This window comes from Muntiacus reevesi, chromosome 13 (assembly GCF_963930625.1).
Source record: "Muntiacus reevesi chromosome 13, mMunRee1.1, whole genome shotgun sequence".
Classification (NCBI taxonomy): Eukaryota; Metazoa; Chordata; class Mammalia; order Artiodactyla; family Cervidae; genus Muntiacus; species Muntiacus reevesi.
In genome coordinates, this window is record NC_089261.1 from 221,185 (window position 1) to 247,330 (window position 26,146).

General features: G+C 67.8%; 1 protein-coding gene across 7 annotated transcripts in view; it reads left to right on the top strand.

Moving 5' to 3' along the window:
- The window catches only part of ARVCF (ARVCF delta catenin family member), a 29,946-nt gene that overhangs the window by 1,508 nt on the left and 2,292 nt on the right, over positions 1–26,146 (top strand). For 2 of the 7 annotated variants that reach the window (XM_065903817.1, XM_065903819.1), the window contains exons 2-13: positions 12,118–12,326; positions 19,395–19,553; positions 19,657–20,177; positions 20,874–21,373; positions 21,746–21,929; positions 22,474–22,591; positions 22,833–23,004; positions 23,471–23,488; positions 24,301–24,372; positions 25,249–25,376; positions 25,534–25,684; positions 25,767–25,965. In XM_065903817.1, the coding sequence (XP_065759889.1) occupies positions 12,132–12,326; positions 19,395–19,553; positions 19,657–20,177; positions 20,874–21,373; positions 21,746–21,929; positions 22,474–22,591; positions 22,833–23,004; positions 23,471–23,488; positions 24,301–24,372; positions 25,249–25,376; positions 25,534–25,684; positions 25,767–25,965 (2,417 nt within the window). In that variant the 5' untranslated portion in view covers positions 12,118–12,131. Of the gene's footprint in view, positions 1–12,117; positions 12,327–14,909; positions 15,045–19,394; positions 19,554–19,656; positions 20,178–20,873; positions 21,374–21,745; positions 21,930–22,473; positions 22,592–22,832; positions 23,005–23,470; positions 23,489–24,300; positions 24,373–25,248; positions 25,377–25,533; positions 25,685–25,766; positions 25,966–26,146 lie in introns of those variants that run through there. The other 5 variants (XM_065903818.1, XM_065903820.1, XM_065903821.1 and 2 more) reach the window with 4 other exon arrangements.

Below are 26,146 nucleotides of genomic sequence, written 5' to 3' on the forward strand. Positions count from 1 at the left end.
TCACTTCTGGGTCCCAGGAGTCCCTCTGCGTCTCCCGGTTTCCTCAGGGGCTGCACCACCAGCCCCATCTGTGCTACACGGGATTGAGGGGGGTTCCTTCCCTTCCACCCCGGGGCGACCAGTGAGATCCTCCACCTCCAAGAGGAGCCAAGGGGTGGATGGAGACCCCAGCCCACCAGAGCCAGTGGGGAGAGGGGAGAGGGGACAGCCGGGGTGGGGGTCCTGGGGTAAGTGCTGTGAGGTGCCGGGGGGTAGCCAGGATTCCCGGGGCTTTCCCCAGCTGTGGCTCAGTTGGGCACCTGCTCCTCTGCTGCCTCATCCGTCAAGACTCAAATGAGGTGTCAGCCACTCAGCAGGAACCCCAGAGTCAGAGTGTAAGCAAGAACTCGGGGTCAGAGAGTTACAGGGGGACTCAGGGCCAGAGAGGAACTGGGGGAATTCGGGGTCAGAGAGTAACCAGCGAGACTCGGGGTCCAAGAAGAATAAGCCGGGGGACTCGGGGTCAGGAGCCCCTTCCTGGGGCTTTACCCAGGAGGCCTGCATAGCCGACCTGTCTGGAGCTGGGGGGCATCCGTATCACTTGCGGGCCCCCCCCCCCCGGGTGTTGGAGGGCGCGGTGGGTGTGAGGCACAGCCCTAACCGCGGCCCTGGCGGACCCTGAACGGCTGGCACCCTCCAGCAGAGCAGGCACAAGCTGAGTGCGGCCAGCAGAGGGCGCCCGGGGCTGCCACAGCCAGCAAGAGCGACTCCACCCAGCCCCCCAGTGCAGGGGAGGGTGAGGTGACCCTTTCCCAGGCGCCCAGAGGCACTCACTGGAGCTTTGCTCTGTCTGCGCCCCCTGCCCAGGGTGGGGAGCTAGAGAGGGCAAGGCCCCTGGGTACTGGACACAGCAGGGGGAGCAGGCTGGAGCCGGGCTCCCAGTGGCCATCCTGTCATGCATGGCCCCTGGGTCCAGGCCAGGCCTCAGCGCCAGCCACTCGACACCAGGCCGTGCCTCTCTGTCTCAGTGTCCTGGGTGGCACAGAGGGCGCAAGCAAAGGGGGTCCTTTCAAGATGCACAGAGTGATCAGCGGCCAGCAGGGGCTGGCCAGGATTTCTGTGGTGGAGCAGGACTCCAGGCTAAGTGCAGGGTAAGCTCGGGCTCCTCATCACCTTCCATGGCCCAGAGCTGCCTGCCTATTCCCCCCAGCCCGAGCCCCCAGCCCCCCTCCCCCCATCCCCCGCCCCAACCCTCCAGCCTCCCAGCCTGGGCCTCCTCCCCCCAACCTGGGCCCCATCCTTCCATCCCCCCAGCCCAGGCCCCATCCCCCCAGCCCAGGCCCCATCCCCCCAGCCTGGGCCCCATCCCCTCATCCCCCCAGTCTGGGCCCCATCCGTCCGGCCCCCCAGCCTGGGCCCCAACCCCCGAGCCCGGGCCCCATCCCACCAGCCTGGGCCCCATCCCTCCAGCCCCCAGCCCCCCAGCCCAGGCCCCATCCCCCCACCCCCCCACCCCCCAGTCCGAGCCCCACACCCCTCTGGACTGGCATTATGCCGTGGGGGCTCCCTCTCACTGCCAGGCATCTCCCGTCTGTGCTTGCTGTCGTGGCTCTTGGCCAGCCTGTGCAGACGGCTCCTGCCCAGACGGGGACACTGCAGGCCTTTCTGGGGCAGGGGCAGCCCCCTCGGCCCCTGGGCTCTTGGTGCAGGATCCTTGTTCTGCAGGGAACCCCGAGCCCGCCGACCGGCTCTGAGGGTTGCTGAGGAGGGCTCCCTGTGACAGGCACCCTCAGCCTTGCAGCACAAGCCCTACCGCTGCTTCTGCCTTCAGGTCTCAGGCCTGCCCATCTGTCTGTCCATCTGTCCAGCTCTTATGAGACTCTGCCCCCAGCGCCCCAGCATACAGTGCCGCGGAGGCGAGGCGCCCTGGGCACACGGATCCCGCCCAGGTCCACGCCCACCGTGCATCATCCAGACCCTCCCGGTCCTCGGTCCTTCTCGTCCTGAAGACCCCCCCACCCCCACACTGGCCTGTACCGAGTTGCCTCTGCTTTGGTGGCTTCTTGGCCTGCTGGAGCCCCTGAGGTGGGAGCCACGTTCTTTCTATGGTTGGGTGGTTATCAGGACTGATAATAAAGACACGTCGTTCTCGTAGGACGAGGTCTTTGTCAACGCTTAAGCCAGAAGCAGGCGTGCCCCAGACATACCACATTTGGACCAAACGTTGATTCCTGACCTCAGGGTGGGGGCCACAGGTCCTGCCACGGGCAGGCAGACACCCAACCACGCCTCCCTCCCAGGCACTCACACACACACACACACACACACGTGTACACGTGTGCACACACACGCCTGGCTCGAGCACCCACCCCCCCGCCCCGCCTTCTTCCTTGGCTCTGGCCCTGGCCTCCTGCTCTCCTGTCACAATCCTGCCCCAACTGGAAGCCCTTCCCCTTGTTGAAGGGGCTGCCAGGAGACATAAGGCCGCACCCTCAGGTCCCCGAATGAGCCATGTCCACAAGGAAAGGCTGGATGGAGGCTTGAAACACTTGGGTGACACTGCAGAGCCGGGGGGAGAACCCCTGTCACTGTGACCCCTGGAGGGGCCTCCCGCCTGTCTGTACCACCCTGTTTTTCATTTTTTCAGCAATATTGCCAGGCCTAGATGCAAGCACAGGGGAGGTGTCCCCAGGCCTGGACACAGACGGAGGGGAGGTGTCCCCAGCTCCCTGGCTGAGACAGGAACCTCCAAGGTCCTTGGTCTGGGCCTGGGAGACTCGCTGCCCGCCTTGGAGGCACACGGATGGGGCCGACCCCAGGGGACCTGGGGAGGTGGGGCACGGACCCCTGCACTGGCCCTGGTGTGGGAGCTTATCACAGTAGAGCGCGTCCAGCCTTGGGAACCCGGAGAGGTTATCCGCTTACAACTCTGAACACTCTGGGCTTTGAAGGATAGTCAGAAGCGTTAGAAACGCCCAGGTGGCCAATGCTAAGTGTGGATGCGACAGACCCAGTGGGAGGGGGGACGAGAACATGCTCACAGTCCTGTGGGGCGGGCCCCTGTCGGCGCGCCGTAGGATGTCCCTGGGCTGGGATGACCAGCCGGGGTCTGACCCCGTCCAGGAGGGACTCGGCCCCACAGACTGGCCTCAGCAGGTGTCCTCGGGCTCCCTACTGGATGAAGAGCCCGCCGATGGGTGTCTGGACGTGCTGACCTCCCCGGGGATGTTCCATCCGCACACGGGTGGTGGGCAGGGTAGCTTGTGGTCAACAGAAGGATGGGCTGTGGCCTGAGTGTGTGTGTGCGCCTCTGGTCAGCCTCAGTCCCGGTGGGCACAGCCCCCGGGCTTGACAGGGAGGCCTCCCGCCAGCCCTGCTTGAACCCACCGACGGGCTGGGCGCGGACCACAGATGCTGGCTTGCGGGACGCCCCTGCGTTGGGGACAACCCACCAGGGCATCAGAAGGGAGGTCTGCGCTGCCCTCACGCGGACGCCCAGCAGGTCGGTGCCCACATGTCGCACAGGCCGCCAGCTCCGCTCCTGCTCAGGGCAGCTCCTGCCGAGCCAGAGAGGCTGGAGTGGCCAGCACTGACGGGCAGCGGGCCCACGTGCCGCGGGAGGCTCTGTCCTTCGGGGCCGGGGGGCCTCTGGCACACACAGCTGCACCGGGCCACGGTCGGGGGGAGGGGCTGTGCCCGGCATGCGTCAGCCCTGCCTCATGCGCTCCTCTGCAGTGACAGCTCCAGGGGCACGGGACGCAGCGCCCGGGGAGGGAGGCAGGGACAGAGGCAGAGGGTCCCCGTGCCCGCGGGGCCGGGCGGTCTGTTTGCTGCGCCGTTGGACTCACGGAGGGTGGCGGCCTCTGAGAACACCAGCCCAGCGTCTCCGTGGCCAGGCCGCGGGGCCGCGCGGGGCCTGCTTGGTCGGGATGAGGAGGCTCGACCCCGTCCAGGCTGTGGGCCTCTTGGGGTCAGGGCCGCAGGCATCGGCCATGGCGGGCTTTTTACAGCCTTTCAGTGTTTGCCTGTGGCTGGTGACTTTCCGTTCGAGAAAGTTTCAAACTGCACGTTCTACGCGGAAGCTGTGGAAGTCTTCTTCTTCCGACGGTTCCACGCCCCACGCGTGTCCTCTGAGCACGGCCCGTTGGTGTCTGCAGGTCGGCGTCCACGCCGAGATTTCACCCGCCTGGCGTCAGCGTTGCTGCAGCCGGGAGGCGAGGGCCGATCTCCGCTGACACACTTGCATGTGAACTGTTACCTGAGCGACGTGTCCTGTCAGCGGAACCCCCAAACAGTGCCCCCGGGTCCTCCTTGGCGGCTCCGGCCGACCAGCCTCTGTGGGACAGTCCTGGGCGGCCTCAAACTGGCCCTGCAGGTCTGGGCTGGTCCACGTGGTCGGCGGGCCCCCACCATGCTGGCCAGCCTGCACGCAAGTCCCACTCTGCTCTCCCTGAGTCTCCAGCCCCTCTGAGCCCCCTTGGTGATGGAGAACAGGTCCCTGCTGTGGGGAAGCCTCTCGGAAGCCCCCGCAGTGATGCGGGCCCCCGTTGCAGCGTCCAGCCTCTGAGCATGCAGCTGCCTGCGGCTGGGCGGGCCTAGGCGGTTCCCCCAGGCTCTCCTGCCCCCTGGCGGCCTGCAGGGAGTGTGTGGGTCTCCTCTAGGTGTGGGCTTGGCACGCCTGTGACCTCCCATGCATGCAGCGCCAGCTGCACCCACACCTGCCTGTTTGCGTCTCAGCTCGGGGTGGGGCCTCGCCCCGCCAACCACAGTCAGCTTCTGCCTGTCCCCCGGGTGCTCTGCTCTGCTCCCAGCCTGGACCAGTCTGTCAGCTTCCTTCCCCAGGCCCAGAGCCTGTGCCCGTCCCAGCCTGGTGTGACCCTCTGCAGGGCACCAGAGTAGTCCACTTCACCCTGAGTTTGGTCTTGTGCTCAGATCTGGGGAGGGCCCCGGTTGATGTTTGCAATCGATGAGTTTGGTATTTCAAATATGCCTTTAGTTAAACTTTCTCTTTTCAAAATATTTTCACTCTCCGTGAAATCCTAATTAGGCCATTCATTCGTCTGAATGTACTTGCTGCTCTCTGCATTTTGCAAGATAACGAGATGGAGCCGGCTGGCAGCCCGTCCTCTGGGGCCTCCACTTGCTCGTGCCCAGCAGGGAGAGCCTGGCGCCCTTGGGCCGTGGGTGGGGGTCAAGTGTGCAGGTGGGCACACGGGGCCTGGGTGGCATGCTGGCTCTGACAATGGGAACGCTGCCCGATGTTTCCTTAGAATGTCCAGAGCTGGGTTTACCCTCGAGATATTGAGACACGGGAGAAAGGAAGGTGCCTGTTTACAGGGCTGTCAGCTGGTCCTCACTGTAGAGGAGCATCTGTCTGCAAATAGGGTGGGTGGGCTGCGGGGGGCTGAGCCAACATCACAGACCGCCTGGGGGCACCATGGACCCCTTGGTGCTCCCTGGGGTGGCCCGGCGCTTGGTGGCCTGAGGAGGGGTGGCAGCCTGGCGGCCGGGGCGCAGAGCCCAGGGCGAGCACACCGTGCGGCCCTGTTGGTGTGAGCACAGCCTTCCCGGCTTCCTCCTGGGCGGTAGCTCAGGCCGCGCCCCCGCAGCCCTGCTGGAGGTCGCTCTGTGGGGCGGCTCCCGGCCAGATCTGGGGTCTCTCGGGGACCCCCTGCGCCGGCAGCCATGGCCCCGGCATCCCAGTCTCACCATTGCCATCCTCCATCCTGACGGCTCTGGGTTGTTCTCCGCAGTTTGGCAGGTGCCTCTGGTCTGTGTCCCGTGGCCTCGGACAGCATCCCAGCCACCAAGCCTCCACTGTTTTTCTTCAAATTCCCGCGGGGTCCATGATTAGTCCTTCTTATAGTTTGTTCCCAGTTCATCAGATCAAGGTCGTCGTTCACCTCTCAAGGACGTGTATCAGCAGCTCCCTCAGGCTTGCATCAGTTACCTGCAGCTCTCTGGGGCCCTGGGGCGGCAGGGGCGGCCCCGGGCGCTGGGGTCTCTGCAGCCCCAGGGCTTCTGTCCAGGGTCCTGGCCCGGCCACACCCACCCTCCCGTCACAGGGACCTCCAGCGTGGACCGAGGCTGGGCGCTGCAGGCCAGGCCTCATGGGTCTGCCCGACGCTCCAGGAGCCAGACTCCTGCCTCCCCCAACACACGGATGTCAGAGACCACCCATCACCCACTCCCCAGGGCAGGCAAGGCTGCTCAGGGCAGCTTGGTGGGCTCACAGCCACACAGCATGGACAGGCGTGTGTGCGCGTGACCTTGTGGGTGGCTGCAGGCGTGTGCCCGCAGGGGGGGTCCGAGGAGGCCCCTAAACTGCCAGTCGGCCTGCCGCAGTGATCCACATCCTGGTGGTGAGGCCAGGGCTCACGCCCCCTTCGGTCTCATGGGATGGGGGGCTCGGGGAGCCAGGCAGGGGCACTGAGGAGGGGCGGGGGCTGTGGGGGCTGAGTCTGCACTGGGTGGGGTGGGGTGGAGCCCCCTGCCCCTGCTGGGGCGTTTGCATATAAAATATGAGGCTGCACTGTTGGTTGGAGGCTGTTGGTGTCTGGACCTGTTGCCATGGGCACCCCTGGGCTTCGGGCTCCCAGGGTCCTGGGGGGAGGGGGAAGGGCGGTCTGGAGCAGAGGAACTGGCATCCAGATCAGCTTGTGGGGGGAGGTGGGGGTTCCAGGGCCCCTAGGAGGGGCCGGTGCCAGCTGGAGGCCACATGGGACCCTGGGCAAGGGCAGACCAGCGGGGCCCTTAGATGCTGTGGGCTGGGGGCAAGGCTGGAAGGGCCCGGGGCCCCCTTCCTGGGGCGAGGTCTGCTCAGTCATCCGCTCATTCATGCCCGGGTGACCCAGCCGCCTTGCCTCTGCCCACAGCCACTGGAGGGTCTTCTGACACCGTCACCCCCCAGGCTGTGGGAGCGGTGTCTGCAGGGACCCCCGTTATTCCCCGATGAGGGGATGACTGACCCGTTTCCCACTCTTTCACTTCCCGGGGAACCTCCCCAAAGCCAAGCCACAGGACCATGAGGCCCCAGGCTGGGCTTGGGGGGGGGGGGGAGGGCGGTGGTGCCGGGACTGCTGACAGTGGTCCGTGTGAGCCCGTCTGGGAGCCCAGAAGAGTCAGCAGCTCCCAGGAATGCTGGCAGGGCAGCCAGCCAGGCAGGCGAGGGGCCCCCACCCCTGACCATGGGGGCCGCCCCTTGGCAGCCCGCGTCCCTGCCCCATGTGGGTCTGCCCACAGAGGACCGACCTTCCCGGACCAGCGCAGCCCCAAGCTGCCCCCAGGGCTGTGGTCCCTGCTCCAGGCGCTGGGTTAGCAAAGCTGCAGGGGTCAGACTGAGGTCACCCGGGGAGGGCCACCGGGCAGGGTGCCCAACACATGGGGCACTGCCAGCTGCCTGGTCAGCAGTGGCCAGGGTGGCCGAGGCCTGCAGGAATGGGGGCAGCGGGGACCAAGCAACACTCTAGGGGGGCTCCGCGCTGGGTCCACACCGCCCCGAGGGTCCCACCTCCCCTCCCCGGCAAGGCCCCCTCCTGCCCCAGTCTGTCCTGAGCTCCTGGCTACGGCAAGCCTGCCCCGGGCCACTCGCTGGCCAGGCTGTGCATGCTCGGGGCAGGCGGGTGAAGGTGGGGTGGGATGGGGGACGGGGCCGGCCTGGCTCCAGACCTGCGCCCTGTGTCCCCCACCCCGTCCTGAACCCGACTTCCCATCTGGCAGGGGGCTTCCCTGCTGCTTCCGCCCCCTCCCCTTATCCAGGAAGAGCAGGTCTTCTGTCAAAGGCGGGGAGGCCGTGGGAAGTCCCCAGGCCCCCACAGGGAGCCCTGCTGGGCCCAGGGGCTCACCCCAGGAACCTTTCTGTAGGCAAGCAGTGCTGGGGGTGGTATCCTGAAACACCAGACTCTCCAGCTGGCTCTGCAGCCTCGGGGTGGGGGCGGGGCTGAGGGGCCTGACCGTGTCCCCCAGAGACTCACTGGCCACAGGCTCCCCGGGGCTGAAGCCCCGCCACCCCTCAAAGGGCCTTTGTGCCACCACAAAGAGGCTCTGTGCCTCTCAGGGAAGCTTGGGCGTTGCCATGGTGACATAGGGGCCTGGGAAGAAGGGGTCCTACGTCTTGAGGGGGGAAGGGGTGTTCCCGGCAGAGGGCACTGGTGCACACGGGCCACAGCCCTCGGCCTGGACGGACAGCTGCCCGGCTGCGCCTCGCCGGGCTCCTTGAGGTCTCACTGACCTCCTGGCCGTGGGGCAGGAGCTGGGCTCCCAGGCCTGGGGGCCAACGGGACCCTCCAGGTTTGGCCCCTCCTCAGGAATGCCTTGGCCTGGTGCCCACCCCATAGCATGGTGCGGAGGGATTCTCCCGGGGTGGAACGGTGGTGGGGAACCCTGGGGGAGGCGATGCAGACAACAGGCTCCTCCCCCACGCAGCCCACCATGGGCTCAGCTGTCACGGCCGGGCTGGAGGGGGTGGTGTGCCCGCCAGCCCCGTGCCTCCGTGCCCTGCCCTGTCCTGCCCTTGGGGCAGCCCTGGACTGGCTGCTGCAGACACCATGGGGAGGGGTCCTGGGTGCCCAGCACCCCCTCGGAGCCTGTCGGGCTTCACCCTTGGGCTGTAATGCACCCAGAGTCTGGGGCAGAGGCAGGGGGCAGCCGTCCACCAAGTCTCCCCAGAGCGGCAAGGCCCCTGTGACTCGGAGCATGCATCTGTAACCCACCCCAGCAGGAATCTCAGACCAAGACCCTTCTGGGGTCTAATAGGGGCTCCCTGTGGCCCAGGCCTCCCATCCCAGCAGCCGGCACACTCACCCACCCTCTGGCCAGGGCCAGGCCCGTCCCTGCCGTGTCCAACCTGCGGCTCCTGGCCACTTCCAGGTCCCGGCCCTGGACCAGCCCTAGGCTCTTGGATGCTGGACCTCAGGTTCCACATGCCCCAGAAAGCGTTGCACCTTAGCCTGCCTCCAGGCCTCCTGCAACCTCAGTTCCTCCAGGCCCCTCACATCCTCAGTTCCTCCCGGACTGTCCATCCAGCAGCCCCCTGCCCTGCGGCTGACCAGTGCTGCCCAGGCCCCGGGCGTCCCCTTCATGCAGGGCAGGAACCCCTCAGGAATTGCCCCTTCCCAGAGTGGCCATCCTCTGTGTGGTTAGTGGGTGCTCCTGGGTGTTCATGGGGACGGCCTGGGGGCAGGGCCATCTGTGTCCATCTCCCACCCCTGCGGTGTCTGGCCCAGGTGGAAGCGGGGCACCTCCTCTGCTGGGCAGAGCTGACGCCCAGTTCCCTGAAGACCTAGCTGCTTCCCTCAGGGCCCCGGGGCGAACTTCCGGACCCTGCCCTCACCTGCCAGGCTGCTGCGGGGAGGGCGCCCGCCTTCCCAGCTCTTACCTGCTTCCTGCAGTGGCCCGTGTACCCCTCCCCCAGAGCCCCACCACAGCCCGTGTGTGTGCTGACGTGCACGCATGTGACCATTTCCACACTCACCCTTCGCACAGCATTGCTGGGCCACACACCTGGTCTAGTAGGGTCTAGTGAGAGTCGCTCAGTCGTGTCCGACTCTTCACGACCCCATGTACTATACGGTCCATGGGATTCTCCAGGCCAGAATACTGGAGTGGGTAGCCTTTCCCTTCTCCGGGGGAATCTTCCCAACCCAGGGATCGAACCAGGGTTTCCTGTATTGCAGGCAGGTTCTTTACCAGCTAAGCCTCCAGGGAAGCCCAGCATGCCTGGCAGGCACCCTGTTCACTCCTGGGCTTGGCTCAGCTTCTGCTGACTCCCAGGCACTGTGTAGATGGCGGGGATCACTTGTCTACTGGACGTTGTGAACCCTTGGTCCCCACATGGTGACGGTATCTCGGTTTTGTGTTTTTTTTTCCTACTGCCTATCATGGAAAATTGGAAACAAGCAACAGTGGAGAGCGGTGGCGTGTGTCCCCACGTGCCTGCCCGGCTTCCGCGGTGGTGGGCGTGTGGCCCACCGGCCTCCATCTGAGCGCTCGCTCCTGTCGGTGGACCAAGCACAACCTCGGCCCGGGGCACTTTTTCTGGATGTTCAGAAACCCTTCTTTCCTGTGAACGCAAGCCAGTCCCTTCTCCCCTGCAGCTTTTTCCACGGCCTTATGGTCGAGGACAGTCTCTTCCCACCCAGGCCTGCCCCCAGCCCTGCACCAACGCCGGGTGACCCCGCGGGCCTTGCCATGATGGGCGGATGCAGACCCCGCCTGGCCGTGGCCCCAAGCCGTCCTTGTGGCTTTGGCCGGCAGCTCTCCCCAGGGCTGAGGGCGCCCTCTGACCCCCGCGGGGCGGCGGGGTGAAGGCAGGCCCCTGCAGGGCCGGGGGCAACACGGCGCCCTCCCAGGCAGTGGACTGTGGCCCACTCCCCTCCCGCCCAGGGGAAGGGGCCGGTGTGGAAGCAGAGCCCTGTCCTTCCCTCACGGAGGTTAGGGGCGCTGGGCAGTGCGCCAGCAAAGGGCCTGTGAGGGGAGGGCCCCGGAGCCCCGGCCTCCCGCCCGCCTCCCCGCCAGCCTGACCCATCGGAAATTCCTCTAATTCCTCAGCCCAGACTGGACTCCGTCCCCATAATTTGATTTCTGGATCCGGGTTTGGCCAGGCCTGTGAGGAGGAGGAGCAGCTGGCTCAGCACGAAGACAGACACCCGAGTGCAGGCACGGTTTCGGGGGACGGTCAGCACCCCCCCAGTCCTTCTGGGCGCCCGCGCCCTCCTGGGGGAGCGAGTGCTAGCCACGTTGCCACCCCGGCCGGCTGGGAGCCCCTGGGGGGTGTCTCCGCCTCACCCCTCCCTACCCACTCAGACCCCAGCTGCCTGTCCCTGCCCTGCTGTGGCCAGCCTCCCTTCCTCCCTGAGCTGCCCCCTATAGACCCCCGCCCGGCCTCCCCTGCAGCATCCACGTGCCTCCTCACCGCTCCCCGTGCTCCCCTCACTGCTCCCCTGCGCTCCCTTCCACCTGCTTCCTGACCTTCCATCCCTCCACTCACCCGGGGCTCCTCCTGGGGGGCTCAGCCTGGACACCTGCCCCAGGACAGGCGAGGTGGTCTCTGGATAGTGCATCTGTCCCTGTCTTCCTACTAGATGTCCCCCCCCCCCAAGAGCAGCCCGCACCCGGGACTCAGGACGCTGGGGTCAATGTATGGGTGGGGCTGTGAGGGGTCAGCCCGGCGGGCAGTGCGAGGCCTTCACTGGTGGATGGGGGCGGGGAAGGTGCTAGCCAGGCAGGAGGACGAAGGTCACCGCAGTCCCACAGGGCACACTGCGCCAGCCCCCAGGCTTCCCGGGTCAGCAGAGAGGCGAGCCTGGCTCCCACCTCTCCCCAGAATCTGCCGTAGAAGGCATCGTCACAGTTTCTCGGTCCAGCTTAAAAACACGTGGCCTGCAGTGGCCCACCGCCTGTGTTGACCGCTGTCCCGGCAACTCCGCCTGCTGCTGTGTCATTGGTGTGACAGACGCTAGGCAGGTGAAGGCCGGCTCCGGGACCCCGCTGACCTCTCCCCTCGTGGGGCCGTGGTCTGCCCATCTGTCACAGGCGTGGGGGGTCTCTGAAGTGTGCCCACGCCCCCGGCCCAGCCATGCTGGTGCAAGCCGAGCCCAGGGCTGACCCTCCTCCAGGGGCACCCAGCGGCCGCAGGGCAGCTTCCCACTCCCTGTGCGCTGGCACCTGGGCCCGCCGGGCCATTCCTGTGGCCACAGAGGGGCCTCCCATGCTGTCCGGGCCCCAGCGTCCACCTCTGAGCTGGGCCTGCACGAGGGCCATGAGGCTGGGGTGAGCTGGCGGGTGCCATGGTCAGCGGAGGGCCCGGGAGGTCTGCGAGCTGGTCACGCCTGTTCCTCCGTACTTTCCCTTCCCTCCCCGGTCCTCCCCCGAGGGCTCAGGGCCCGTGGTTCTGCCGGGTCTGGCAGGAAGCAGGGAGCCTGGGTCAGAGCCCCACACGCCCCGGGGAGGGAGCCGGCTGCTTCCGGCCAGACTTGGATTAATGGTTTTTAATTTAGAATTTAATCAATGTGGCGTCTCTCCAGAGGGCTGCACACTCTGGTTTGGTCGTGCTCTGAGAGTGGGGTGGGCAGGGGGCCCACAACGCCTCCCTGGGCCCCCACCCTGGCCTCACCCTGACTTGCTCTGCTCTGCCCACAGCTGGCGCCCCGGTCATGGAGGACTGCAGCGTGCACTCGGCCGCCACCATCCTGGCCTCGGTGAGAGAGCAGGAGGCCCGCTTCGAGCGGCTGACGCGGGCGCTGGAGCAGGAGCGGCGTCATGTCGCCCTGCAGCTGGAGCGTGCCCAGCAGCCTGGCGCGGGCGGCGGGCAGTCCCTGCCCATGGCCTGGCAACAGCTGGTTCTGCAGGTACTAGCCCCGGGACTCAGCCCAGAGGGAAGACAATCACGGGACCCCGGTGGACCACAAGCCTGCAGGCAGCGGCTTATTTTGAGGCCTCCGGGGGCCTCAGGAGGGAAAGAGAGTGGGATTCCGGCACCCCTGGGTGTGCAGGACATCATGTGACAAGGGGGCAGGACACAGCCAGATCCTCAAAATGGCGCTTTCCACCTGAGGGAGCCCCGGGGCCCAGGCGACTGGGTAGGGTCTGCCCTGGGCGGCTCAGAACTCAGCCTGGGCACACAGAGGGTTCGGCTTTCACGGAGTCTCCCTACCTTTGCTGCTGCTGCGTCCGTCAGCGGGCCAGCTGCCGGGGAGGCTCAGGCAAGGCTGGGCTCTGCCTGCTGCCCGGAGCATGACGGCCATCGCCCCTGCGCAGCCCCAGGAGGGGTGAGCCTGGTCTGGTCCTGGCCTGAAAACTCTGAATTGCGGGTGGACAATCCGGTGAGGCCTCCTGGGCTCCTCCCCATGTGACCTGTGCCCCACTGCCAAACCCACACGTGGGGGCTGCCTCTTGGGGTGTCAGCAGAGGAGAGAACGCTTTGCATGGAGGTCTCTGTGATGGGCTGAGGTGCAGGGCAGGGTGCTGGCAGGGTTCAGGGAAGCCAGACTCACACTGGCAGAGTGGGGACCCCGGGCCTCTGTGGCTGGAGGGAGAGGGAGCAGGGTATGGGTCTGGCCCAAGACTGGCCCAGCAGGCTCGGCTGCCCAGCCTGGGCGTGTGGGACTCAGAAGCAGCGGCCTGTGGTCAGATGCGCAGCATGGCCAGTGACTTCCCCAAGTCTTGATGTCCTCATCTGATGGTGGGCAGTCCGCACACACAACCCAGCTAGGTCCATGGTCAGAGCCAAAGACACCTCTTCACAGACCAGACACGTTGGGCAGCTCTTTCCAAGCTGACTGGCGCTGACGTGGCCGCACAGTTGGTTCACAGAGGCTGGAGCTAAGGCCAAGTGGGTCCAGGTATGAGGGCCGCCCCGCGGTCCCCTGGCCCCTGGGCACTCCAGACAGTGAGGCCTGCACCCCCAAACTTGGGGAGCAACACAGCCGGCTGGGCCTCATGGGGACAGCAGCAGCCCATGACTCCAAGGTTACTCTTTGGGCGCCAAGCACTCTTTCCAGGCTCCAGCCCTCCCAGTCCAGAAAGGGCTCTGGCGTCCAGCCCAGAGGGCGTGCTGAGAGTCGAGGACCCTGCAGGAAGATGTTCCCAGAGCCCGGAGCTGCCCTGGCCTGAAAGGCCACCACCCTCCCTAGCCACTGTCCCTCCCCACCCTGGGCCCTCCAGGCCTGCCCCTGGGATTCTGTCTCTTGGCAGGAGATGGTTTCTCAGGCTAAGATCAGACTAGCAGGACTGATGGGGACACTGGGAAGGCCAGGCCACATGTAGCCAGCCGGGCCTGGAGGCCTCCACGCCACACCTGCCTCCCAGCCCCGTCTCAGCAGGAGGTGCCTGGTGACCCACCTGTGACCCTCAGCTGCCTGGACCTGGTCCTCGGGGTCAGAGCCCAGGTCTATGAAGCTTGGAGGCTGGTGGCCAGGCAGGCGGCTGGGGCTGGGGAGCCAAGGGGTGGGGGCTACCGTGACCCCGAGGCTCTGCCGTAGCCCTGACTGAAGGCCAGGCCGAGATGGGGATGCGGCCGGGGCACTAGCAGACGGTGAAATTTGGGAGAAGGAACTACTCACACAGAAGCGTCCAGGTTCCCTCAGGGCAGTGGTCCCGTCTTCTGCTCCTGTCTCACGTGACTACGAGTTACAGGGGCCAGTGCTGAGGAGCAACTCAAGGGAAACTGAGGCTTAGAAGGACATGCAGTGGACACCCAGAGAGCTTGAGCATGCTGTCTGCATGGCCCGTGTGCTGGTGTGACTTGGAAGGGGCATGGGGTCTGGGGAGAAGTGGGTGGAAAACAGAGAGCCCAGGCCAGGGCCCCCTCTCGGGCCCAGCCCCCTGAACCTCCCCCAGGTCTGTGTTCCCTTAGGGGGAGCCAGACTCCCGGGGTGTGGCCTGCTGGGGGGCAGAGTTCACCCCCAGACGGGTCAGAAGCCCTGATAACCGCTCCCCCGCCCCTGCCCCCGCTTACTACGTCAAAGGCGGGAGGAGCGGGCCTGAAGCCAGCTAGGCCCGCCAGCCTTCGCCCAGCCACCCACAGTGGTGCTCCCTCCCCGCTCAGCGGCTGGGGACCCAGAGCGGGGACCTCAAGTCTCAGAGGCCTCTGGGCCACCTGCAGGGGTGGGGAGCGCTTCCACTGGGAGCAAACCGAGGCTCGGAAAGGGCTCAGCGGGAGAATGCCAGCCCCGCGGCAGGGGCCTGGGGACCGGGAGCCCCGACCGGCCTCGGGGGCGGTGGGTGACCCCGGCCCGGCCCCTCTGCGACCCCTCCGGGCGCCGCCCCTCCCGATTGGCTGCTCGCCGCCCCGCCCCGGTTTCGCTCCGCCCCACCCCAATTGGCCCCGCCCCATTGGCTGCTCGCCGCCCCGCCCCAGCTTGGCTCCGCCCGATTGGCCGCTCGCCTCGTCGCCCCGCCCCGCCCGTCGGCCGCTAGCCGCCGCTCAGCCAGGTCCGCCAGCGGGGAGCGAGTCCGCCGAGCCCCAAGCCGAGCGGCCGAGGCACCGGAGCCGATCCCGGTCCAGCCACCGCCGCCGCCTCCCCGCGCTCCCCGCGCCCGGCCCGATGCCGGCCGAACTCAGACAGGTTGGAAGGAACTTGGTCCCGGGCGGGGGCTCCGTCTCGGGGGCCGGTGGCGGAGGGCGGGGCGCTGGCCCTCCGGGAGGACCCGCTTTTGTTTGTGGAGCCGCCGGCCGGAGGCAGCTATTGTCTGCGCCCCCGGGGCCGGGGCCGGGAGTGAGGGCTGAGTGGACGCGCCGCCGGGGGGTGCGGAGAGCGGGCCGGGGCCGGGGCCATGAAGGCGGGGGGCCGCGGGCGCACCCCGGCCAGCGCCCCGGACAGGTGCCTGGGACAGGGTGGTGGGCAGGGCCTCCCGGAGCGGCACCTCTGCTGCAGGAGGGAGGCCGCGTCTAGAGAGGGCGGCGCGGCTAGGCCTCCCCCACGTTCCTAGGGCCCCGGCTCACGGGGCCGCGCAGGAGCTTCGGGATTCTAATGGAAGCAGGTCTGCCGCGGCAGCGCACGTGGAGCGAGGGCTGGGGGCCTGCCCTGCCCACGTGCGGAGGCGGAGGGGGTGTCCTCCGAGCACCAGCACCGGGGAAGGCTCGTGGGTAACCTGCACGCTTGCTCAGAGTGTGTGGGGTGGTGCACTCACAGGCATGGAAACTGAGGCAGAGGGGAGGGGCAAGAAGTGAGTCTGGACACCTGCCCAGCTGGACAGCTAGGTGCCTGCTGGTTCCAGAGACCGAGGGACCAGTTCAGGGGCACCGAGGACATCTGGGGCCACCATGTGGCTGATGGTTGTGGGCTGGACTCGGGGAAGTTGGGTTAGGGGAAAGCCCACCCTGCTGTCGCCCACAGGCTGGCTCCCCTAGTCTGCAGGACACCCACTGTCCCGTGTCCTCTGGTTACTTGGCCTGGGGCTGTGCACTTGCAGGTGGAGTGCTGCTGTGGAGGGGTGAGCTCCCAGTCAGCCAGGCTAGGCCCGCTGTTCTGGGCACCAAGGGAGAGGGTGTCTGTCGTGGCCAAGAACTTGCTCCCTGGGGGCAGAGGCTTTGCGCGGCCTGGCCTAGACCCTACCAGGATGGCCACGCTGGGTGAGGGGCTGGAGGAACGTCATCCAGCAGCCATCTCGTGCTCCGGGGCCTGGACAGGGGGTTGTTATGGCTGAACACCAGCTGTAACCCATCCCCTCTGTGTGCCAGTGGGGTTGTGGGCACCCCACATTCTGATCTTCATGACGGAGACTGAGTGCCCCTCTGGGGAAGGCAGGCAGTGGGGGTGGATCCGCACATCCGGGACCCCTGTCCAGGCCCCCAGCTGTGACTGCACTTGTTTCCTGGGCCCTCCTGCCATCGCCGCACGTGCCCCTAGAAGCTGCTTTGGGCTTTTGCCTTGTCCCCCAGGTCACATTTCTATGCCCCGCACACCCTAGATCTGGTCACAAAGGCAGGACTGGCGTTATCCCCCTGTCCCACAGCCTGGACACCTGGCTTCCTCCTGTTTCCATGTGAGGAAGCTGAGCCCAGATGTGTAGCCGGCCCAGGGCCCTCTAGCTCTGGGCCCTGGGGAACCTCTTGAGAGCAGTGGGGTGTTGGTCACTCTGGCCCCTGGCTTGGCATCCTGGGCCAGGCACTGTGCACAAACTCCAGGAACTCATGGGAAACCCCAGGCCTGGGCACAGCCCCTTGCTGGGCCAGGCCCAGGGGCTGTGGACCCAGTCACTATGGACAGGAAGACCATGGAACTGATCTGGGCTCAGGGGAGAGGTGACGGGAGGCTGGACAGTTAGCCCAGCATGAGAGGCAAGGGTGGGGCCCAGGCTAAGGACAGGGTGGAAAGGCGGTGGACAGGACTGGCGGGATGTGCGATGGGGGGGAGGGGGCTCTGTGTCTAGGGTATGAAGGAGGTCTGCGGCTGCAGTGCTGGGGGTCCCTGAGGCTCAGCTGGCCTGGGTTAGGTGGACATGGGACACGGGGCCCTGGAGCTGGGCCTGGAGCCAGACAGGGGTGCAGGCAGGCTGGTCCACAGCCTCTGGTGAGTGCCGACCGTGTCCTGGAGGGCAGTCAGTGACCCCACGTCCTCACCCCAAAGCTGTTTCGGAGGCACCAGCCATGGGTCAACCTTGGCTCCCCACGGCCCCCAGGCCTTGGCTCCCTGACCTACCAGCTCCTATCATCCCCGTGGTGGATGCCGGGGGTGCTAAGGGAGCCTGGAGACACAGGTAGAAGGCAGGGGGGTAGTATCATGGGGGTGTGGGTGATAAGTGCTGTTGGGAGAGCCCAGGATCCGGGTTGGGTGCTTTTGCACACATGTGTGAGTGTACACGTGTGTCCAGGTCCCTGTCTGCATGCTTGTGCCCAGGTGTGTGTATGGGGGCCGGGCCTCCCCATGCTCCCTGGCTGACTCAGGCTGCCGCCTCCATGCCCGCCTGCCCCGGTGAAGTCATCGCCATTTTTAGCTCCCTGAGGTCACTTGCCAGCGGGGGCTCTCGGGGACTTGGGATCCGGCTACTGGGTGTTGGTCGGAGCTGCCGCAGGGCCGCCAGGCCTCCCTGGGCTCCTGGCTGCCCTGGACCCCACCCCCTCGGCCCCCAGCGCACTGTCTGCAGGCTGGGCAGCCAGGCACCCAGCACAGGCTCAGCCCCTGTGCCCTCCCAGCAGCGCAAGCCCGGCGGGGTGGAGCCTCTTCTGGGAGAGAGTTAACATACGCAAATGTGCACACACCTCCCCAAGGCCCTACCACACAGGGTCCTGGACTCCCTGCCCTCCCTCCTCCCGGCGCCAGAGCCTGGGGCCTCGCTGCCCAGCCCAGCCCCTAGCCCCCGGCCCCCTGTGCCAGCAGAGCGCCCACTGCTGGCCACACTCATGCCCCTCCGTTGTCCAGTGCAGATGCGGGGGTGGGGGGGTGCTGAGGGTCTGCAGGTCACCCCTGCACCGCCCTGGCTTCCCAGCGCCCTCAGATAAGAGCCAGGCCGTTCTGCTGGGCCAATGGCCCGTGTCCCCACCTCAGGCCTCTGTCTGCTTCTCTTCCTTGGGGGGTGGCCTCCGTCCTCCGGGCTGGGACCCCGGTGGGCATGCTGCTTGCTCTCTAGGACTGTGGAGGTGCTGCCAGGCTGAGGCCCGCGAGGGGTGACGTGTGGCCAGGAAGCCTTTCCCGGGGTGCTGGGGTCCTGCTAGCAGTGCACACGTCCTGCTCATGCTCTGCCCTCCGTCAGGCCTCAGCCTCACTTTATAAAACCACACCCATCCTCGGGGCCCTGCTTCTGGAGGAAGGGCACGTTCTGTGGCCCCTGGCGTCAGAGCCTGCGGGCTGGTCCTCCAGGCTCCCCCTGGACCCCGAGGAGGCCCCGACCGCAGCACTGTGTGCAGCTGGGGGACATGCATACCTTTAGGACAGGACCGCACCCATTGGGCACGGGCCTGGCCGTAGAACAGGGCCTGGTCTCCTGCTGACCCGGGAGTGTATGCCCCCACGCCACCCACTAAGGCTTGGATCTCAGCTGCTGCCCCTCCCGGCCAGAGGCTGGTCCTTGGGTGCTGGTGCAGGCAGGGGGGACCCCATGCTGCTCAGCACGGCAGGGGTCCGGCCCAGCCATGCTGTGGGCTGGCCTGTCCTCTGTAAGCTTCAGTTTATCCTCAAGAAAGTCTGACCTGCAGGCCCATGGCCTTCAGAAGCACCCCTGTGCAGCGCCATCTTGTCTGCGGGAATGTTGGCGATGGGGGCTGAGAGCTGAGGGCCCCGCTGGGGAGACCGGGGCAGGGAGCAGGGAGGGGACAACCAGGGCTCCCTCCCAGGGTCGCGGGCCCCGCTGGCCTGGATCCAGCCTCTCTGGGCCCTGATCTGGCACCGGGTCTCGGGCAGCGGGCACCGGCCCCTGGCCCGAGGGAGGCCCTGCACCTGCAGCAGCCCCCAGCGTCCGGCCGGAAGGACCCAGGGTGTTTTGCTGCTCTGGGAGCGCAGGGCTTTCTGGGAACTGGGTATTTCTGTCCTGCAAGGGCGTCTGCGGGTCCTGGGGGTGGCAGGAGCCTGGGTGTGGCCTCCGGGAGCTGGTGAATGGTGCCGAACCTGCAACCCTCTGCGCTCAGGGCTTCTGAGGTGGGCAGGGAGGTGGCCCCGCCAGGGATCATGAGTGTCCCGCAGGTGCCTGAGCCTCCCGGAGCAGCAGCAGCCCAGCCGCACAGCCCCAAAGGGCCCCCCCCCCCCAGAGGCTGCACACCGCACGGGGGGCTGGGTTTTACCCACTCGCTCAGCCCTCGGAGGCTCCCCCGCCCCCCACCCGCGTGGGTGGGGGGCGGAACCAGCCCCTCCTCTGTCAGAGGCGGGAACGTGCTGTCCCGGGCTGAGAAGGGCCCAGGGCGAGAGGCGGAGCGGGGAGGCGTCCGTGCCCAGGGCTGGTGAGCTCGGGGCTGTCCTGCCGACACCTGACCCCTCGCCCAGGAGCAGAGCCCGGGCAGCCAGGTCTCCCTGGCCACGATGCCGGAGGCGCCCGAGGTGCTGGAAGAGACCGTGACGGTGGAGGAGGACCCGGGCACCCCCACCTCCCACGTGTCCATCGTCACATCCGAAGACGGCACCACGCGCCGCACGGAGACCAAGGTACGCGGCGCCCCGCCTCCCGCGCTGCCCAGCGTCGGGCGCAGGGCCGAGCCGCCCTGGTCTTCCAGGCTGCCCGCCCACCGGCCGCCCCCTTACCCATCAGGTCACCAAGACAGTCAAGACGGTGACCACGAGAACCCTGCGCCAGGTGCCCGTGGGCCCCGACGGCCTCCCCTTGCTGGACGGCGGGCCCCCCCTGGGCCCCTTCACCGACGGCCCCCTGGACCGGCACTTCCTGCTGCGTGGGGGCGGCCAGGCAGCCACGCTCTCCCGCACCTGCCTCGGCGGCGGGGGCGGCTTTCCCGAAGAGCCCCGCGACGTCCCCGGCTACGGAAGCCTGTCTCGAGGGCTGGGCATCCGGCCCCCACGCGGAGGCCCCCCGGGTCCGGGCCCCGGCGATGGCTGCTTCACCCTGCCCGGCCGCCGGGAGACCTTCCCCACGGGGCCGGAGCCGGGGCTGCCGGCTGGCCGCTCGCAGCCCGAGCGGTTCCAGGCGGAGCCCTATGGCTTGGAAGACGACGCTCGCAGCCTGGCCGCCGACGAAGAGGGGGCCCCGGAGCTGGAGCCGGACTACGGCACCGCCGCGCGGAGGAGGCTGGACTGCGGGCGGGGCCTGCGCTCCAGGTGAGCCCTGTGCCTTGCCGCTGCCTCCTAGAAGTCCGCCCTGCACCCCCTGCCAGGGTACCACCCGGGCAGTCTCGCTGCGGGATCGGCCTTGGCTCTTCTCAGGGACAGCGGCAAGGGCGGGTTCAGGCCTGGGGGGCTGCACTGGGTCCCCTCGTGCAGGTCTGGAGCCAGAGAAGCTGGTGACGCAACTGTACCTCCTGTCCCGCTCCAACTAGATGGCCCCGGAGATATGAGCTCAGGGCGTCTGTCTGAGCTTGGGCCAGACCCCTGCCCGTGCACAGGGGTGCCCAGAACCCAAGCCCCGGCCCTTCCCTTCTCTCCGGCACCTCTGGTTCTGTCTCTCCCGCTCTCAGCATCTCCATCTGCGAGTAGGAACATGCCCACAGGCGAGACACTTGCCTAGCCACAGCCCCTCACCGGGAAGGGGGTTGGACATCTGACCCCGGGCCTGGTGGCCCCTCACGTGGTCCTACCAGGAAGGCTGTGTGCAGGCGGTGCACGTGGGCCTCACGGGAGGTGGGACCCCATCCTGGTGTTTCACAGAAACATCAGCCGGGAGTTGGGGTTCTGACTGGTGGCGGGAGTTAGCGAGCTCCCCGGGTCTGGGGACAACCTGCCCAGCAGCCAGTGCGATTGCTCGGGGGCAGGGCCGCAGCCGCGAGGGGATGGTCACGTGTGTGCTCGCTCACCCAGGGCCTACGAGGACGTGGCGGATGACGGCGGCGAGCTGATGGAGGAGCGGCAGCCCTTCCCGGCCACTGCGGCACCCCTGGCGCAGCCAGAACGCGGCAGCTTGGGCAGCCTGGAGCGGGCAGTGCGGCGCTCGCCCTCGGCAGACAGTGCCCGCAAGGAGCCGCGCTGGCGGGACCCCGAGCTGCCCGAGGTGCTGGCCATGCTGCGGCACCCTGTGGACCCTGTGAAGGCCAACGCAGCCGCCTACCTGCAGCACCTGTGCTTCGAGAACGAGGCCGTCAAGCGGCGCGTGCGGCAGCTGCGGGGGCTGCCGCTGCTCGTGGCCCTGCTGGACCACCCGCGCGCGGAGGTGCGGCGCCGGGCCTGCGGGGCGCTGCGGAACCTCTCCTATGGCCGGGACGCGGACAACAAGGCCGCCATCCGGGACTGCGGCGGCGTGCCCGCCCTGGTGCGCCTGCTGCGGGCCGCGCGGGACAGCGAGGTCCGCGAGCTCGTCACAGGTGAGGCGCCTGCACCCCCAGCTCCCGTGTGCCCGCCAGGAGTCCTCCGGCCCTCCCTCCCTGGTCCTCCCCTAGCAGGGAAGTGGTGGACCCGTGGCCGGGTGGGGGTCACCTGACGACCACCTCTTGGCCCTGGAGCACAGTCCCAGCTGCCTGGGTGGCTGGGAGGGTGTGCACCTGCCAGCCCCTCCCATGTCCCGGCCCCTGGGGGCTCCTTCCCCTCCCCCCTGTGCCAGAGTGCCCGCAGCCTCTCGCCATGGCTGATGTGAGCTGGGCTAAGCTGGGCGGGGAGGGGGTTCCTGAGCAGGCCCCCTGGGGAAGAAGGGCGGAAAGAGCCTGTGGTCAGCCCGGACGGATTGATGGTGCCCACAGGTACGCTCTGGAACCTGTCATCCTACGAGCCCCTGAAGATGGTCATCATCGACCACGGCCTGCAGACGCTGACCCATGAGGTCATCGTGCCGAACTCAGGTTGGGAGCCAGAGCCCAACGAGGACTCCAAGCCACGGGACGCCGAGTGGACAACCGTCTTCAAGAACACGTCAGGCTGCCTGAGGTGTGGGCCCTCATAGCTGCCAGGGCTCTTCCCTGCCCAGGAGATGGGAGCTGGGCGCCCAGCTGGCCTGTGCCCCAGGGACATCCCCGTGTCCCAGATAACGTGCAGGGCGGCTCGCCACCCAGATCTCAGCCTCAGAGCTGGTCACGCTGGTCACGGTGCCTGCCCAGGTCCGAGAACGGGCCTTCTCTGCACATCTGTGTCCGTCCACGGAGCTCTGCCACAGCCAGGCAGAGTGCTGGGGCTCGAAGATCCAGGTCCCCTCGGTCCTGCCTGTCCTTCGGGGTAACCCCCTGTGGGGTCCCTGAGAGGTAAAGCCCTGAGTTGCACAGACTCAGGCGTCTGGGAGTCAGAGGAGCCCCCCCCCACCAACGTGGGTGCAGGCAGGCCCCTGGTCCAGGTCCCGCGGTCTGCCATTAACTGCCAGGCTCCTTCATCTGCTGGCAGTCCTGACTGTGTGGGGCATTTCTGCAGACAAGACCCCAGGGCTGGCGGGGGGAGTCCCCGCAGGAGCCAGGCCTCAGGCTCACTCTCGGCCTCCCAGGAACGTGAGCTCGGACGGCGCAGAGGCCCGGCGGCGGCTCCGCGAGTGTGAGGGGCTGGTGGACGCCCTGCTGCATGCCCTGCAGTCGGCCGTGGGCAGGAAGGACACGGACAACAAGGTGGGCAGGGAGCCCTGGGAAGGGCCAGACTCGCAGCCCCCACAAAGGGCTGGGGTCTGAACAGGAGCCCTGGAGCACTCGGGCAGCAAGGGGCGGGCACATGGTCCACAAGTGGGAGGTGCTCCCCTCCCCCTCAGATGCGTCCTTGGGTCTCACCCCAAGGGTCCCTGGCCCCTCCCGCCTTCATGGGCCATGGCGTGGTCCCCAGAGGGTCAGCGCCCCTCGCCCCCTCTCCCCACAGTCGGTGGAGAACTGCGTGTGCATCGTCCGGAACCTCTCCTACCACGTGCATAAGGAGGTGCCGGGGGCCGAAAGGTACCAGGAGGCCGAGCCCGGGCCCCCAGGTAGTTCCGGGAGCGCCCAGTGCCGGAGCAGGGAGGACGCTGGCTGCTTCGGTGGCAAGAAGGCCAAAGGTGTGTGGGCGGCACCGGGGTTCAGCTCTCGGATCCCAGCCCCGCTGAGCTGAAGGCCCTCCACGCCCACGGGGGTCACGGTCAGGGAGCTAGGCGGGGCACCCAGGGGCAGGCAGGAGGGAACCTGTGCAGCGGTCTTCTTTGGCGCCCGGACCCAGACCTTCAGCTCCAGGAAGGGTTCTGGGGACTCACGTTTGGACATCACCGCCTTCTGGCGTTGGCAGAGAACCCCGGGGGGGTAGCACCCACCCGCATCACTCCATCCCTACCTCCGGCGCAGCTGCCAGGGGTCTGTGCCGCGCTTGCCCACCCACTGCGTGGCCTTTTCTGACCCTGTCGCCCATGGGGTCACTCCCCCAGGAGTGATCGGGCTGAAACTCCCCGTCCCCCGCCTGACCCTGGAGGGGCATGGGGTGCTGCCCGCTCAGGCTCCTCTCCTCTCTCCCGTGCTTCCTCGGCCGCCCAGAAGAGTGGTTCCATCAAGGTGAGTCCCTGCTCGGCCTGCATGCAGGCCTGGCAGGCACAGTGGGCACCAGGGACCCCCCATTGCTCAGGCAGCCATCTCCATGACAACCGCAGGACCTGCGTCCACAGGAAGGCCCCTCCCTTCTCTGGGCAGCCATCTCCATGACAACGGCAGGAATGTCAGCCTGGGACTGGCTGGGAGGCTGAGGGGCTGTCCCTCTGTAAAACCTCAGCCGCGGCCCTGGGTGGGGGGAGCCCAGGGTGGACAGGGCCGGGCACGGAGAGTCTGCCCTCCGACAGAGCAGCTGAGGCATGGTGCAGACAACGGGACCACGCAAAGGCCCCAGGAGGCTAGGCAGAGCCAGCCCCGGCTGTCTGATCTCAGCTCTGCCTTCCACGAAGGCGGGGTTCCTGTCTGGGTGGCGGGGCGGGGAGGTGGTTAACTGGCCCTCGGCTGGCAGGTTGGGGGGTATCTCCTGGCTGCTAGAGCCCAGGGCTGGGCCCGGCTACAAGTGACACTGTTGGCCCCAGGCCTGCTTCACCGCAGCCCGGCACACCCTGCCCAGCCTGGGCTGCTGGCCCTCAGTTCACGCCCTGGGACCCCAAGGAGGCTGTGGCGTGATCTGAAGAGCGGCTCCCCGGCACCCAGTAGGAGACGAGTCCTGGCCACCACTGCGCTCTGGGCCGGCGTATCTGCCTGAGCTCAGGACGGCGCCCTGCTCCCAGCCTCCTGGTGCCCGTCTCTGACCTGGGGGTGTCTTCTGGGCCCCGCCTGACACACACCTGTAACCTGCAGGCTTCATCTCACCCTCCACTGCCCTTCTGTTCCAGGAAAGCGGGATGGGGAGGTGGACCGGAACTCGGACACCCTGGACCTGCCCAAGCGCACTGAGGCTGCCAAGGGTGAGTGCGGGGATGCAGAGGCCAGGCCGGCCCAGGGGTGAAGGTCTGTGCTGCTGGCCTGAAGGGCCTTGGGGCCCAGTGGGGAAACTGAGGCCCACAGGGGCGGGGCTCCCAGAGCACTGTGCCAGCCCCTGGCCGTCTGTTCAGGGCTGGGAATCAGGGTCTGTGCCAAGGTAACTTCGGGCAGGTATGGGTGTGGGGGCGTGGAGGAGCGGGTGGGGATGGCAGCGAGGGTCTTCAGTGAAGGGCAGGGCTAACCGGCAAGGCCTCCTGTGCCAGCTGAGGCACCGGGGGGTGCAGTCAGGTCCGGTTTGGAGGCTGATTCAGAGCACCCTGGCGCGTTGGGGCAGAATCGGGGAGGGGTGATGACACGCAGGGTGAGGGATGGGGGACGGGGGTGATGCCCGGGAACACAGGCCGCAGTGTGGGGACAGACCTGGAAGGCTGCTCCCTGCTCTGCCCTGGAGCACCAAGGAGCAACTCTGCTGCTGGGCTGGGGCTTGCAGTGATGCGGGGCCAGGAGGGGTTGAGCAGCTGCAGCTTGGAGACTAGGCCTCTAACATAGGATGCGCGGGTGGGGGGCTGTTGCTAGGCAGTCTGAGTCCTGTTGCTAGGGGAGCAGTCCTGGCTGCTGCCCACGCCCCCCCCCCCCCCACCCCGGCCGGGTCCCGTGACCTCTCCCAGCCTCCATTGCTTCCCTGTGAAATGGGAAGACTTTTCCTATCGGGTGGCTAAGGGGTGAACACGTCGGTGCAGAACGTCCCCCGGCGACGTCACAGCCGCCCTTGGCCGCGGCTCCAGTGCCGGGGGAGCGCCGAGGAGGGGGAGGGTGACAGAGCGGCATGCGTGACCGCGGCGGGGGCGCTCCGTGCCCAGGCTTCGAGCTGCTGTACCAGCCCGAGGTGGTGCGTCTCTACTTGTCCCTCCTGACGGAGAGCCGCAACTTCAATACCCTGGAGGCCGCGGCCGGCGCCCTGCAGAACCTCAGCGCCGGGAACTGGGTGGTGAGAGGCCCGGCGTGACTGGGAGGCTTGGGGTGGAGCTGCTGGGGGCGGGCTTTGTCCGCAGCGGGAGGGCGGGTCCGGCTCGAGGGGGCGGTCAGGGCACCGCTGGGCGCGCGACGCGGCCCCAGCTGAGCACGCCCCCCCGCCCCCGCCGCAGTGGGCCACGTACATCCGCGCCGCGGTGCGCAAGGAGCGCGGGCTGCCGGTGCTGGTGGAGCTGCTGCAGTCGGAGACCGACAAGGTGGTGCGAGCAGTCGCCATCGCTCTGCGCAACCTCTCGCTGGACCGGCGCAACAAGGACCTTATCGGTGAGTGCGCGCACGGGGGTCTGGGGCCCGGGCCCCCCACCCCGCTGGCGCGGCCTCACCGCCCCCCGCCCGCTGCCCGCAGGGAGCTACGCCATGGCTGAGCTCGTGCGAAACGTGCGCAGCGCGCAGGCACCCGCCCGGCCCGGTGCCCGCCTGGAGGAGGACACGGTGGTGGCCGTGCTCAACACCATCCACGAGATCGTGTCCGACAGTCTGGACAACGCGCGCTCGCTGCTGCAAGCTCGAGGCGTGCCCGCGCTGGTGGCACTGGGCGCCTCCAGGTGGGTGCAGGCGCGGCCGCGGGAGGGGGGGCGGGGCCTAGGTGGTGGAGCAGGAGGGGCCCCAGGTGGATGGGAGGGGGGCGGTGGGTGGGCGGGGCGGAAGGGGCCCAGGTAGGGGGCGGGGCCTGTGGGTGGGCGGGGCCGGCGGTCCGGGCAGATGCTGATTCCCGCCCCCCCCCGG